At 42.9% G+C, this 13,849-nt stretch overlaps 1 protein-coding gene across 1 annotated transcript; it reads left to right on the plus strand.

The window, feature by feature from the left end:
* Positions 1-8,436: 8,436 nt before the first annotated feature.
* On the plus strand, positions 8,437-12,495 carry LOC115929471 (uncharacterized protein K02A2.6-like). Its single transcript, XM_030998453.1, has one exon. The coding sequence runs from the start codon at positions 8,437-8,439 to the stop codon at positions 12,493-12,495; it is 4,059 nt and encodes a 1,352-aa protein (XP_030854313.1).
* Positions 12,496-13,849: the final 1,354 nt, after the last annotated feature.

The following is a 13,849-nucleotide window of genomic DNA, read 5'->3' on the forward strand; positions in this document are numbered from 1 at the left end:
TCATTATTCATAATCGATAAAGAGGGTCGCTATTCATAATAGGAGAAGAGGGTCGCTATTCATAATAGGAGTAGAGGGTCGCTATTCATAATAGAAGAAGAGGGTCGCTATTCATAATAGGAGTAGGGGGTCGCTAATCATAATACGAAATGAAGGTCGTATTCATAATACGAAATGAGGGTCGCTATTCATAATAGAAGTAGAGGGTCGCTATTCATAATACGAAATGAGGGTCGCTATTCATAATACAAAATGAGGTTCGCTATTCATAATAGGAATAGGGGGTCGCTATTCATAATACGAAATGAGGGTCGCTATTCATGATACCACGAGAGAGTCGCTATTCATAATACGAAATGAGGGTCGCTATTCATAATAGGAGTAGAGGTTTCGCTATCCATAATAAGAAATGAGGGTCGCTATTCATAATACGGGATGAGGGTCGTTATTCATAAAATGAAACAGGCCTAAGCAATATCCCAAATGCTCATAACAAAGGGAAATGTTGGACGGAGGACACCCCCAAGGCGACACATGGCCCTGAATATTTGTCTTGTTTTTAAGTAGGTATATTTCACCTTTTATCTTTAATAATTATATAGAGACATCTCCCGCCCTTATGGTGACGCAAAAAAAGGAAAACATGAACATATATAATCGTATCTTAATTTGACTTTCTTGTGGGAAATGTTGCCCCATTATTCTGCCCCCGACTGATCTTATCCAGGCTATGACAATGCGACATTAAGTAGACCAAGCAGGCCCATTTTCATAGTTATTCAAGGACTGAGTTTGCTATTTCAGAAATTGTCATTGTTTATACGACAATTATGTTTTTGTAGAAAATAGCTTTTAGTAGGAATTATGGACCTACAAATTATATAGCGGAGTTGGGCCGGACCACGAGCCTACTTACTGTACTGAGAGGGATGAGTGGTTGGGGGGCACTTTAGAATTGTGATTTGTTTGAGACTTTGGGGGATAGGGGGCTTGAACACTTTCGGACCTTCACGGTTTTCGCGTCATGTATCGTACAAAGAGGTAATGCAATCCGAATATGAATCAAACATTTATTGTCTTTTTTTGTTGGGGTGATGGTGATGGGAAAGGAGGTCTGATAAGGTCTTTTTAGTGCAACACAATTAAAGTAAAAAATGCCGTGACAAATTTGTCTTCATTTTTATTTTGGGGTGGGATGTATAGCCCTCGTAGCAACAATGGGGCCTGATATAATGATAAATACAGAACAAACACAGGAAAAATACGAAATGTAAACATAAATATGAATGCAGGTTCAATAAAAAATAAACATTAATTAATTAATTCGAGACATGATAAATTCAAAGCAAACACAGCAAATACATGTAATAGTTATTCGAGTCGATATATACATGCTTGAAGGTTCACACACGAAATATAGATAATCAATTACTTTAAATAACCAAACCATAATAAAAAAGAAAATACAATAAAGGGAACAAATGGAACGAAAATTAAGGCTGATGTAAGTTGCCATGAAACAAGATAGATAATTACAGAACAAACACATCATAATATACATACCACCTGTCAATTCATCATACACATTGAGAACAGGAAAATATTGTTGTGTTTTTTGTTTTGTTTTTGTTAACCATATTAATCTTTATGGAATTTATTATTGTGAAAAGCATTATATTAATTTTCATCCTATGCTCACTGTCTCCCACGAGTTTGAAATAGTGTCTTATTGTCGGGGTCATCTCGTAGGAGAGGTTGGTAATCATAAAGCATATACATATTGTCTTACTGTCACGTTCTAAATCTTTCTTCTTTTTTTTTTTTTTTCCTGGCCGAGGTGGTTTCCTTGATCGTCTTGTCACCAAAGTTTGACTATCAGTTGAGGGGGGGGGGGGGGAGATTTCGCACAAGGGGGACAAATTACGATAGGATTATGTGTGTGTTATGTTTCCCTTTTTTGTCACCACTGGATCGGGGGAAATATATTAGCTAGATTATGGGGATGTATTTATATAATTATCAAAGCTAAAAAGAAAATATAGGCCTACTTTTTAAAAAAGACATTATACAAAGGACGCCACCGTTTGCATAATGTCTTACGATCACAAATCGTATCTTATTTGACTTCAAATCTTGAAAATATTACTTCCTTACATATGAGGAGGAAGAAAAAAAATCGTGCAAAATTGACGAAAAGCTTGAATATTGTATATAATCTAACTCCCTGCAACCAGGGGCGTCCCAAATGGGGTGTGTGGTGCGACACCCCTGTCAGGATATTGTCGGTAAAAATGCGCTGCTGTCGGGGAAAATGAGAAAAGGGGGAGGAGAAAAAGGAGAGGAAAAGAAAAAGAAAAGAAAAGGAAAAGAAAGGAAAGAAAAGAAAGAGAAGAGGAGAAAGAAAGAGAAAAGAGAAAGAGAGGAAAGAAAGAAAAAGAAAGAAAAGGAAGAAAAGGAGCAAAAGAAGAAGAAAAAAAAAAAAAAAAAAAAGAAACAGGGGATGAAAGATAGAGAGAAAGAGAGAGGTGGGGGGGGGGGGGGGTAAGAGCCCGAGAGAAGAGGGGTGAGTAAGAGAGAGGGCGTATGTTTGGTCGAGGGAGCAAGAAAGATACGCATAGATAACTTTTGTTGCTGTGTCGGGTCCGCTGTGTCGGTATTCTTGCTCAATCCTCGTATACCATATTTATGCAGAAGTTTGAAGTCGGTGTATTATGTCGGTCAGCCGGCAACATTTTTCCCTACGAAGTGTGCAACTTTTTATCGGATAAAGAAACATTCTTGAAAATTCAGACAATGATTAAGAGTCGGTCCAACGTATCGTCTTCTTTGTCTAATAAATTAATAAAACGTCAAAGCTTACGCGCTTCGCGCGTGGAGAGAGGGGGAGGGGGAACTGGAAAAAAATTAGCTCCTGGTCCCGGATTTATAGGGTTAAATTTGTAGACATTGGGACATTGGCATTAATATATTTGTTGGTCATTGGTGGTTATTTTTGTCGGTATTCGGTGGCCTCCCCCAACCCCCACTGAAAAAGGTCTAGCGACGCCCCTTCCTACAACCCCCTTTTTGTTGCTTCCTTCCTTTGCTGAAGGTAAGGGACATGATATATCAACCCCTTGAAGGCAACACTGATACAACCCCACGCCCCCACCCTTAAACACACGCAGGCTACGCCATCAATGAACTACTTGGACGAGAATTGTCGCCAATATGTACATGTACCAAGGGAATACTGCCGGTAGGGTGGGCCGAATGGCGCAGCGTGGTCGGGTATACTGGGGGGGGGGGGGGGGGGGGGGGGGGGGGGCTGGTGACCGGAATGCTGGGACACTAAACTCATTATTGGGGCACGCCTTTTTTCCTTCAGAAATGTGAGTTTTCAATAAATATTTTCTTCAAATGTTTGGGACCATGTGGCCTACCCCAACCCCCCCCCCCCCCAGCATACGCCCCAGCCACGGCCTACACTGTAGCCATGGGGTTTCCTCTATCCAGTATGTCGCTTTCTTATTAACATTTAGTTTATTGCTTATGTCATTTTGACTTTTTCGGTATAATGAATAGCGACCCTCTCGTCGCATTATGAATATCGAACCTCATTTCGTATTATGAATAGCGATCCCCTACTCCTATTATGAAAAGCGACCCTCATTTCGTATTATGAATAGCGACCCCCTACTCCTATTATAAATAGCGACCCTCATTTCGTATTATGAATAGCGACCCCCTACTCCTATTATAAATAGCGAACCTCATTTCGTATTATGAATAGCGACCCCCTACTCCTATTATGAATAGCGAACATCATTTCGTATTATGAATAGCGACCCTCATTTCATATTATGAATAGCGACTCTCATTTCGTATTATGAATAGCGACCCTCTACTCCTATTATGAATAGCGACCCTCTCGTGGTATTATGAATAGCGACCCTCTTCTCCTATTACGAATAGCGACCCTCATTTCGTTTTATGAATAGCGAACCTCATTTCGTATTATGAATAGCGACCCTCATTTAGTAATATGAATAACAACCCTCTCCTCCTATTATGAATAACAACCCTCTTCTCCTATTTTGAATAGTGACCCACTTCTCCTATTATGAATAGCGACCCTCTCCTCCTATTATGAATAGCGACCCACTTCTTCTATTATGAATAGCGACCCTCATTTCGTATAATGAATAGCGACCCTCATTTGGTATTATGAATAGCTACCCTCTACTCCTATTATGAATAGCGACCCTCTTCTCCTATTATGAATAGCGACCCTCTTCTCCTATTATGGATAGCGACCCTCTTCTCCTATTATGAATAGCGACCCTCTTCTCCTATTATGAATAGCGACCCTCTTCTCCTATTATGGAAAGCGACCCTCTTCTCCTATTATGGAAAGCGACCCTCTTCTCCTATTATAAATAGTGACCCTCTACTCCTATTATGAATAGCGACCCTCTTCTCCTATTATGAATAGCGACCCTCTTCTCCTATTATGAATAGCGACCCTCTTCTCCTGTTATGAATAGCGACCCTCTTCTCCTATTATGAATAGCGACCCTCATTTCATATTATGAATAGCGACCCTCTTCTCCTATTATGAATAGCGACCCTCTTCTCCTATTATGAATAGCAACCCTCTTCTCCTATTATAAATAGCGACCCTCTTCTCCTATTATGGATAGCGACCCTCTTCTCCTGTTATGAATAGGGTAGGGTGGTGGTAGGTGTAGGATGGAAGAAAGGGTAGGGTTCTAGTTGACGAAGGATGGTAGTAGAGGTAGGATAGAAGAAAGGGTAGGGTGGGGCGGACGTTGGATGGTATGTAGCAGTTAGATTGGAGAATGGGTAGGGTAGGGTAGACGTAGGATGGAGGTAGACGTAGGATGGAAGAAAGGGTAGGGTGGTAGTAGACAAAAGATGTTTGTAGAGGTAGGATAGAAGAAAGGGTAGGGTGGTGGTAGTTGTAGGATTGAAAAAGGGGTAGGGTTGTAGTAGACGAAGGATGGTTGTAGAGGTAGGATAGACGAAGGATGGTTGTAGAGGTAGGATAGAAGAAAGGGTAGGATGGGGGTAGACGTAGGATGGAAGAAAGGGTAAGGTGGTAGTAGACGAAGGATGGTAGTAGAGGTAGGATAGAAGAAAGGGTAGGATGATGGTAGGCGTAGGATGGTAGTAGAGGTAGGATTGAAGAATGGGTAGGGTGGTGGTAGGCGAAGGATGGAAGAATGGGTAGGGTTGTAGTTGACGAAGGATCGTAGTAGAGGTAGGATAGTAGAATGGGTAATGTTGGGGTTGACGAGGGATGGTAGTAGAGATGGGATTGAAGAACAGGTAGGGTGGAGGTGGACGTAGAATGGTAGTAAAAGTTGGATGAAAGAATTGGTAGGATGGGGGTAGTAGAGGTAGGATTAAAGAATGGGTAGGGTGGTGGTAGGCGTAGGATGGAAGAAAGGGTAGGGTTCTAGTTGACGAAGGATGGTAGTAGAGGTAGGATAGAAGAAAGGGTAGGGTGGGGCGGACGTTGGATTGTATATAGAAGTTAGATTGGAGAATGGGTAGGGTGGGGTAGACGTAGGATGGAGGTAGACGTAGGATGGAAGAAAGGGTAGGGTGGTAGTAGACAAAAGATGTTTGTAGAGGTAGGATAGAATAAAGGGTAGGGTGGTGGTAGTTGTAGGATGGAAGAAGGGGTAGGGTTGTAGTAGACGAAGGATGGTTGTAAAGGTAGGGTAGACGAAGGATGTATGTAGAGGTAGGATAGAAGAAAGGGTAGGGTGGTGGTAGTTGTAGGATGGAAGAAGGGGTAGGGTTGTAGTAGACGAAGGATGGTTGTAGAGGTAGGATAGACGAAAGATGGTTGTAGAGGTAGGATAGAAGAAAGGATAGGGTGGTGGAAGGCGTAGGATGGTAGTAGATGTAAGATTGAAAAATGGGTAGGTTGGGGTAGACGTAAGGAGGGGGTAGGATGGGGTAGACGTAGGATGGAAGAATGAGTAGGGTTGTAGTTGACAAAGGATGGTAGTACAGGTAGGATAGAGGAATGGGTAGGATGGGGGTAGACGTAGAATGGAAGAAAGGGTAAGGTGGTATGTAGTAGACGAAGGATGGTAGTAGAGGTAGGATAGAAGAAAGGGTAGGATGATGGTAGGCGTAGGATGGTAGTAGAAGTAGGATTGAAGAATGGGTAGGGTGGTGGTAGGCGTAGGATGGAAGAATGACTAGGGTTGTAGTTCAGGAAGGATGGTAGTAGACGTAGGATAGAAGAAAGGGTAGGGTAGTGGTAGGCGTAGTATCGAAGAATGGGTAGGGTTGTAGTTGACGAAGGATGGTTGTAGAGGTAGGATAGACGAAGAATGGTTGTAGAGGTAGGATAGAAGAAAGGGTAGGATGGGGGTAGACGTAGGATGGAAGAAAGGGTTAGGTGGTAGTAGACGAAGGATGGTAGTAGAGGTAGGATAGAAGAAAGGGTAGGATGATGGTAGGCGTAGGATGGTAGTAGAGGTAGGATTGAAGAATGGGTAGGGTGGTGGTAGGCGAAGGATGGAAGAATGGGTAGGGTTGTAGTTGACGAAGGATCGTAGTAGAGGTAGGATAGTAGAATGGGTAATGTTGGGGTTGACGAGGGATGGTAGTAGAGATGGGATTGAAGAACAGGTAGGGTGTGGGTGGACGTAGAATGGTAGTAAAAGTTGGATGGAAGAATCGGTAGGATAGGGGTAGTAGAGGTAGGATTAAAGAATGGGTAGGGTGGTGGTAGGCGTAGGATGGAAGAAAGGGTAGGGTTCTAGTTGACGAAGGATGGTAGTAGAGGTAGGATAGAAGAAAGGGTAGGGTGGGGCGGACGTTGGATGGTATGTAGAAGTTAGATTGGAGAATGGGTAGGGTGGGGTAGACGTAGGATGGAGGTAGACGTAGGATGGGAGAAAGGGTAGGGTGGTAGTAGACAAAAGATGTTTGTAGAGGTAGGATAGAAGAAAGGGTAGGGTGGTGGTAGGTGTAGGATGGAAGAAGGGGTAGGGTTGTAGTAGACGAAGGATGGTTGTAAAGGTAGGATAGACGAAAGATGTTTGTAGAGGTAGGATAGAAGAAAGGGTAGGGTGGTGGTAGTTGTAGGATGGAAGAAGGGGTAGGGTTGTAGTAGACGAAGGATGGTTGTAGAGGTAGGATAGACGAAAGATGGTTGTAGAGGTAGGATAGAAGAAAGGATAGGGTGGTGGAAGGCGTAGGATGGTAGTAGATGTAAGATTGAAAAATGGGTAGGGTGGCGTAGACGTAAGGAGGGGGTAGGATGGGGTAGACGTAGGATGGAAGAATGAGTAGGGTTGTAGTTGACAAAGGATGGTAGTACAAGTAGGATAGAGGAATGGGTAGGATGGGGGTAGACGTAGGATGGAAGAAAGGGTAAGGTGGTATGTAGTAGACGAAGGATGGTAGTAGAGGTAGGATAGAAGAATGGGTAGGGTTGTAGTTCAGGAAGGATGGTAGTAGACGTAGGATAGAAGAAAGGGTAGGGTAGTGGTAGGCGTAGTATCGAAGAATGGGTAGGGTTGTAGTTGACGAAGGATGGATGTAGAGGTAGGATAGAAGAAAGAGTAGGGTGGTGGTAGTCGTAGGATGAAAGAACGGGTAGGGTTGTAGTTGACGAAGGATGGAAGTAGAGGTAGGATAGAAGAAAGGGTAGGGTGGTGGTAGGCGTAGGATGGTAGTAGAGGTAGGATTGAAGAATGGGTAGGGTGGTGGTAGGCGAAGGATGGAAGAATGGGTAGGGTTGTAGTTGAGGAGGGATGGTAGTAGACGTAGGATAGAAGAAAGGGTAGGGTGGTGGTAGGCGTGGGTGGTGGTAGTAGACGAAGGATGGTAGTAGAGGTAGGATATAAGAATGGGTAATGTTGGGGTTGACGAGGGATGGTAGTAGAGATAGGATTGAAGAACAGGTAGGGTGGGGTGGACGTAGAATGGTAGTAAAAGTTGGATGGAAGAATGGGTAGGATGGGGGTAGTAGAGGTAGGATTAAAGAATGGGTAGGGTAGTGGTAGGCGTAGGATGGAAGAATGGGTAGGTTTGTAGTTAACGAAGGACGGTAGTAGAGGTAGGATAGAAAAGGTAGGGTGGTGGTTGTGGTATAGCGCCACCTTGTGTTAATAAAACGTGCAGAGATATGACTCCCAAACCTGGACCATTGTGTTATCTTTGTTGTGTCCAAAGTGTTCTAAATGATGTACAGACACGACAATTGGCGACGAGGATAAAGATAACCGTGAACTATAAGCTGAAAAGTGTAAGTCATTAATGAAAAAATGATGACAGTGTTCCTATAGACTGCAGATAGAAGTAAAAGTCGGCAGTCTTGAGGTGATGTGAACTATTTAGCCCACATATTGAACATGGTGTCAGCTATAGTATAGTGACTGTGAACGTACACGTCGCATCGTAAAAATGGCGTCAACAACGGGGAGAGCTGAAAGTTACAATCCAGACATTGAGCAATATGAATCATACAGAGAAAGAATGGATTATTACTTCGTGGCTAATGACATAAGTGATGAAAGGAAGAAAGTGGCTGTAATTTTGTCAGTAATGGGAGCAAAAGAGTATAGACTGCTAAAGAGTGTGGTAGCTCCACAGAAGGTTTCTGAGCTGACATTGAAAGAGGTCGATGAGGCGCTGAAGGAGCATTACAACCCTAAACCACCAGTCATGCTAGAGAGATACAAGTTCTATCAGAGGAATCAGAGGGCTGATGAGAATATCGCTACATACTACGCCGAGTTGAAGAAAATGGCGGAAACATGCGATTTTAGCACCTTCAGAAAGGAAGCACTTCGAGACAGATTCGTGTGCGGGTTAGCAGAGGAGAGCGTTCAGAGGCGTCTTCTGTCCGAAGATGACATCACTATCGAGAAAGCGGTGAAGCTGGCTACGAGCATGGAAGCTGCCAGTAAGGGTACCGCAGCACTGAAAACACTTGAACAGAAAAGTTCTACAAGTACAACTGTTAATTATGGAGAAATAGAATGCTATTGTTGTGGAAAAAAAGGACACACCAAGAAACAGTGTCGGTATAGGGAACTGTCATGTGACAACTGCCACCGTAAAGGACATCTAAAACAGGTGTGCAAGAACAGTAAGAAGGGTAGCTCTAGATCACAAAATAACCCAAAGAGTACAGGTAGTACTAGTAAGTGGAAGGGACAAGAACATAAGTATAAGACTAGAAGAAAGTCTAGGTTAGGCGTAAGTCATGTTGAAGGTGACCAGTCAGAGTCGGGTAGTGTTGAATGTTCAGAGTCAAACACAGATGATGATGATAATGTGTATTACATTGGAGTACATAAAGTAGGGAAAGGTGTGAAGCCTATCATGGTTGATGTAGAAATAGAAGATACTACATTGTCGATGGAACTTGATACGGGCTGTGGAGTCTCGATTGTTAGTCAATCGGTGTATGAAAAGAACTTCAAACAGAAGGTAAAGGTAGACAAATGTGATATAAAGCTCAAGACCTTCACACGACAGACGATACCTGTAATGGGCAAATGTATGGTGAATGTGAATTACCATGGTAAAAAAGAAAGGTTACCTTTAATCATTGTGAAGAATGAGGGTCCTACTTTACTGGGTAGAGATTGGTTGCGGGAAATTCCCCTACGATGGAAAGAAATATTTGAGGTACACCATGTGACACCTAGTGGTACACCACAAGATAGGATAGAGAAGGCAATAGCAGATAGTGAGGTCTTTGATAGCAGTGTAGGAAGAATAAAAGGGGTTCAGGCCAAACTGAAAGTGAAAAGTGATGCGGAACCAAGGTTCTTCAAGCCCAGACCTATTCCCTTCGCGATAAAAGACAAAGTGGCAGAAGAGATTGATAGGTTAGTGAAAGAAGGGGTACTAGAGCCTGTAGAGTTTTCCGATTGGGCTGCTCCTGTAGTACCGGTACAGAAACCAGATGGTAAGATAAGGTTGTGTGGAGACTATAAAATTACAGTCAATCCACAGTTAGAAGTGAAAGAGTATCCAATGCCAAGACCTGAAGAGTTGTTTGCTAGCCTACAAGGGGGAAAGAAGTTCACAAAACTTGACTTGAAGAATGCATATCAACAAGTAGACTTAGAAGAGAAATCTAGACAATATGTCACAATTAACACACATCTAGGTCTATACAGGTATACACGGTTACCGTTTGGGGTGAGTTCAGCTCCTGCCATATTCCAGGAATGCATGGACAAGATTCTCCATGGTCTTAAGGGAGTAGGATGTTATTTGGATGACATCATAGTCACAGGTTCAAGTGACGAGGAACATGCATCCAACTTAGAGAGTGTGTTGAAGAGGTTGAGTCAGTTTGGACTACGGTTGAAGAGATCCAAGTGTGCATTCATGCAGGATTCGGTGGAGTATTTAGGTCATGTGGTAGATGCAGGAGGGTTGCATCCTTCACCATCGCGCGTTGAAGCCATTGCGTCGGCAAGCCCACCCAAAGATGCGTCAGAGGTACAGTCTTTTACTGGGCTAATCAATTACTATCGGAAATTTATTCCGAATCTGGCATCCATCTTGAAACCTATTGATGGGTTAAAGAAGAAGCAGGTGTTCGAGTGGACTTCTGAATGCCAGAAGGCCTTTGACTTGGTGAAGAAGATACTGAGCTCCAGCAAGGTACTGGTCTATTTCGATCCAAGCAAAGAGGTGACATTGGCGGTGGACGCATCACCATATGGGATAGGCGCGGTCATTTCCCATGTGACAGAAGAGGGGGACAAACCGATTGCGTATGCGTCTAGGAAGTTGACAAAGGCAGAAATGAACTACTCTCAGTTGGAGAAGGAAGCTCTAGCTATTGTGTATGGTGTGAGGTATTTTCATCAGTATCTTTGTGGTAGGAAGTTTATGCTTCTTACGGACCACAAACCATTGACCTTTCTACTTGGACCCAAGAAGGGGATTCCGGTCCTAGCGGCCTCAAGGCTGCAACGCTGGGCAATTTTGCTTTCAGGATACGTGTATGATATAAAATATCGGACATCCCAGCAGAATGCCAATGCAGATTTCCTATCACGTCTGCCTGGTTCAGGAAAGGTGGAGAGCGAGGAGGATGAGTTTGTAGTGAAGTGGACTGAAGAAGCTACACAGATGAATGAGACACAGTTGAAGTCACTGCCGGTGACAGCTGATAGAGTGCGGAGAGCTACGGACACTGATAGGGTGTTGCCAAAGGTTAGATTCTTTGTTCAGAATGGATGGCCTTGCAGGGACGAGATCTCACCAGAGTTGCAGGTTTGGCTGAGGAAGAAAGATGAGATGACAGTAGAAAGTGGTTGCTTGCTTTGGGGAATTCGTGTGATCATTCCAGATGGTTTGCAGCAACATATTTTGGAAGAGCTCCATAGAGGCCATCAGGGGATGGTGAGGATGAAGAGTCTTGCCAGAATGCATGTCTATTGGCCAGGTCTAGATCAGGATATTGAACGCTTAGTACAGGCTTGTTCATCTTGCCAAGCCATGCAGACCTTACCACCAGCAGCACCGGTGAATCCATGGGCATGGCCATCCCAGCCATGGCATAGAGTGCATGTTGATTTTGCTGGACCATTTCTGGACCAGATGTTTTTGCTAGTCGTAGACGCTCACAGTAAATGGCCAGAGGTCATTCCCATGAGGTCTACAACAGCAGCGAATACCATTCGGGTGTTGAGGTGTTTGTTTTCTAGATATGGCCTTCCCCATGAAGTGGTATCTGATAATGGACCACAATTTGTTGCAGAGGAGTTTGCTGTGTTTTTGAAGAAGAATGGCATCAAGCACATCAAGTCAGCAGTGAAGCACCCAGCTTCGAACGGCGAAGTTGAACGTTTTGTTCAGACCTTTAAGAAGGCTATGAAGAAAGCCAAACCGGATGGGGGTGATGTACAGCTGAAGTTAGCTAGGTTCTTGTTGTCATACAGGACCACTCCTCATGTGGTGACCCAAGAAACACCGTCAAAGATGTTCATGGGACGAGACTTGAGGACACGGCTGAGTCAAGTGAGACCAGATTTAGGCTTAAAACTACAGCAGAAGCGAGCTCCGAAGAAAGAGAGAGTGAGAAGCTTTGAGGTTGGTGAACGAGTGAGAGTGTTAGATTTTCGGATTCATTCTGAAAGATGGTCAGAAGGTATGGTGACCAGAGTCCTTGGTCCAGTGACTTATCAAGTAGTGGTAGATGGTATTCGGTGGAAGAGGCATGTCGACCAGATAAGAAGGATGTCGCAGTGTGTAGATTCAATGGCAGAGCCACTCAGACAAACGGTACCGAACACAGACATATACAATGACAGAGACACCATCACAAGAGCCTTGACAGACGAAGACATACCAAACACACACACATCTCAGTCACCTAAGAAAATACCCCAGACCCAAGACAAAAGTCACACAGAACAACAGCAACACACAGAGCAAAACCTCCGTCGTTCAAAACGTCACATCAGTAAACCAGATAGGTTGGATTTGTAAAAAACTAAAACACACAATGTGTAACAGTTCTTGTTGCATGTCATAATGTTATTGATAAGATGAGATCAGAGTAATATGTTGGGATATGAGGATTATGATCAATACTGTTTGGTAATTTGTACAAATTGTACATTAAAAAAGAAAAGAAATGCATCTGTGATGCATAGTTTGACGTTTTAAGATGAAAATTAATTTTGTTGTTATGAAATCATCTATGTTTTTTTTTTTATAATACGGAGTCAGAATAAGTATGTTACATAGTCAGATCAGAGCCTAAGGGGTGAATGTTCAGTAAACAGTGTTTATACATTTTCACAGTCAAGGAACCAAGCATAAGTTTTAAAAAAAAAAAAAAAAAAAAAAAAAAAAAAAGCAACAACAGCAACAAACAAAACAAAAAAAAAAAACTTGTAGGATAAGGATTTTTTTTTTTGGGTGAAGAAATTCAAACCGCCTCTTTATTTGTTGTTATTGATCGATACCGGATAACAATATATCTATGCAAACTGGCAAATACATGTATACTGGAATATCACATGTGATGATACTGTTACAAAGAAAATTTGAAATTTTGTGCGGAAGGAGAGGAGATGTGGTATAGCGCCACCTTGTGTTAATAAAACGTGCAGAGATATGACTCCCAAACCTGGACCATTGTGTTATCTTTGTTGTGTCCAAAGTGTTCTAAATGATGTACAGACACGACAGTGGTAGGTGAAGAATGGTAGTAGAGGTAGGATTGAAGAAAGGGTAGGATGGGGGTAGTAGAGGTAGGATTAAAGAATGGATAGGGTGGTGGTAGGCGTAGGATGGAAGAATGGGTAGGTTTGTAATTGACGAAGGACGGTAGTAGAGGTAGGATAGAAGAATGGGTAGGGTTGTAGTTGACGAAGGATGGTAGTAGAGGTAGGATAGAAGAAAGGGTAGGATGATAGAGGTAGGATAGAAGAATGGGTAGGGAGGGGGTAATGTGGGGTAGACGTAGGATGGAAGAATGGGTAGGGTTGTAGTTGACGAAGGATGGCAGTAGAGGTAGGATAGAAGAAAGGGTAGGGTGGTGGTAGGCGAAGGATGGAAGAATGGGTAGGGTTGTAGTTGACGAAGGATCGTAGTAGAGGTAGGATAGAAGAATGGGTAATGTTGGGGTTGACGAGGGATGGTACACTGTAAAAAAGAGTTTGTTCATTGGTAATTTTTACGTATTTTTCCATGTAGAATTTACTTGAAAACATTAGTTTTGCCACTTACGCACTAAATGTAAGTCTTGCTAACTCAAAATTTCAATTTAGTAGAACATACGTGGAATATTTAAGTAAAATCAAATACATAAGAACTTTAAGTAATTTCAGCTTGT

Source organism: Strongylocentrotus purpuratus, unplaced genomic scaffold (genome assembly GCF_000002235.5).
Source record: "Strongylocentrotus purpuratus isolate Spur 01 unplaced genomic scaffold, Spur_5.0 spur5_scaffold_5, whole genome shotgun sequence".
Taxonomy (NCBI): Eukaryota; Metazoa; Echinodermata; class Echinoidea; order Camarodonta; family Strongylocentrotidae; genus Strongylocentrotus; species Strongylocentrotus purpuratus.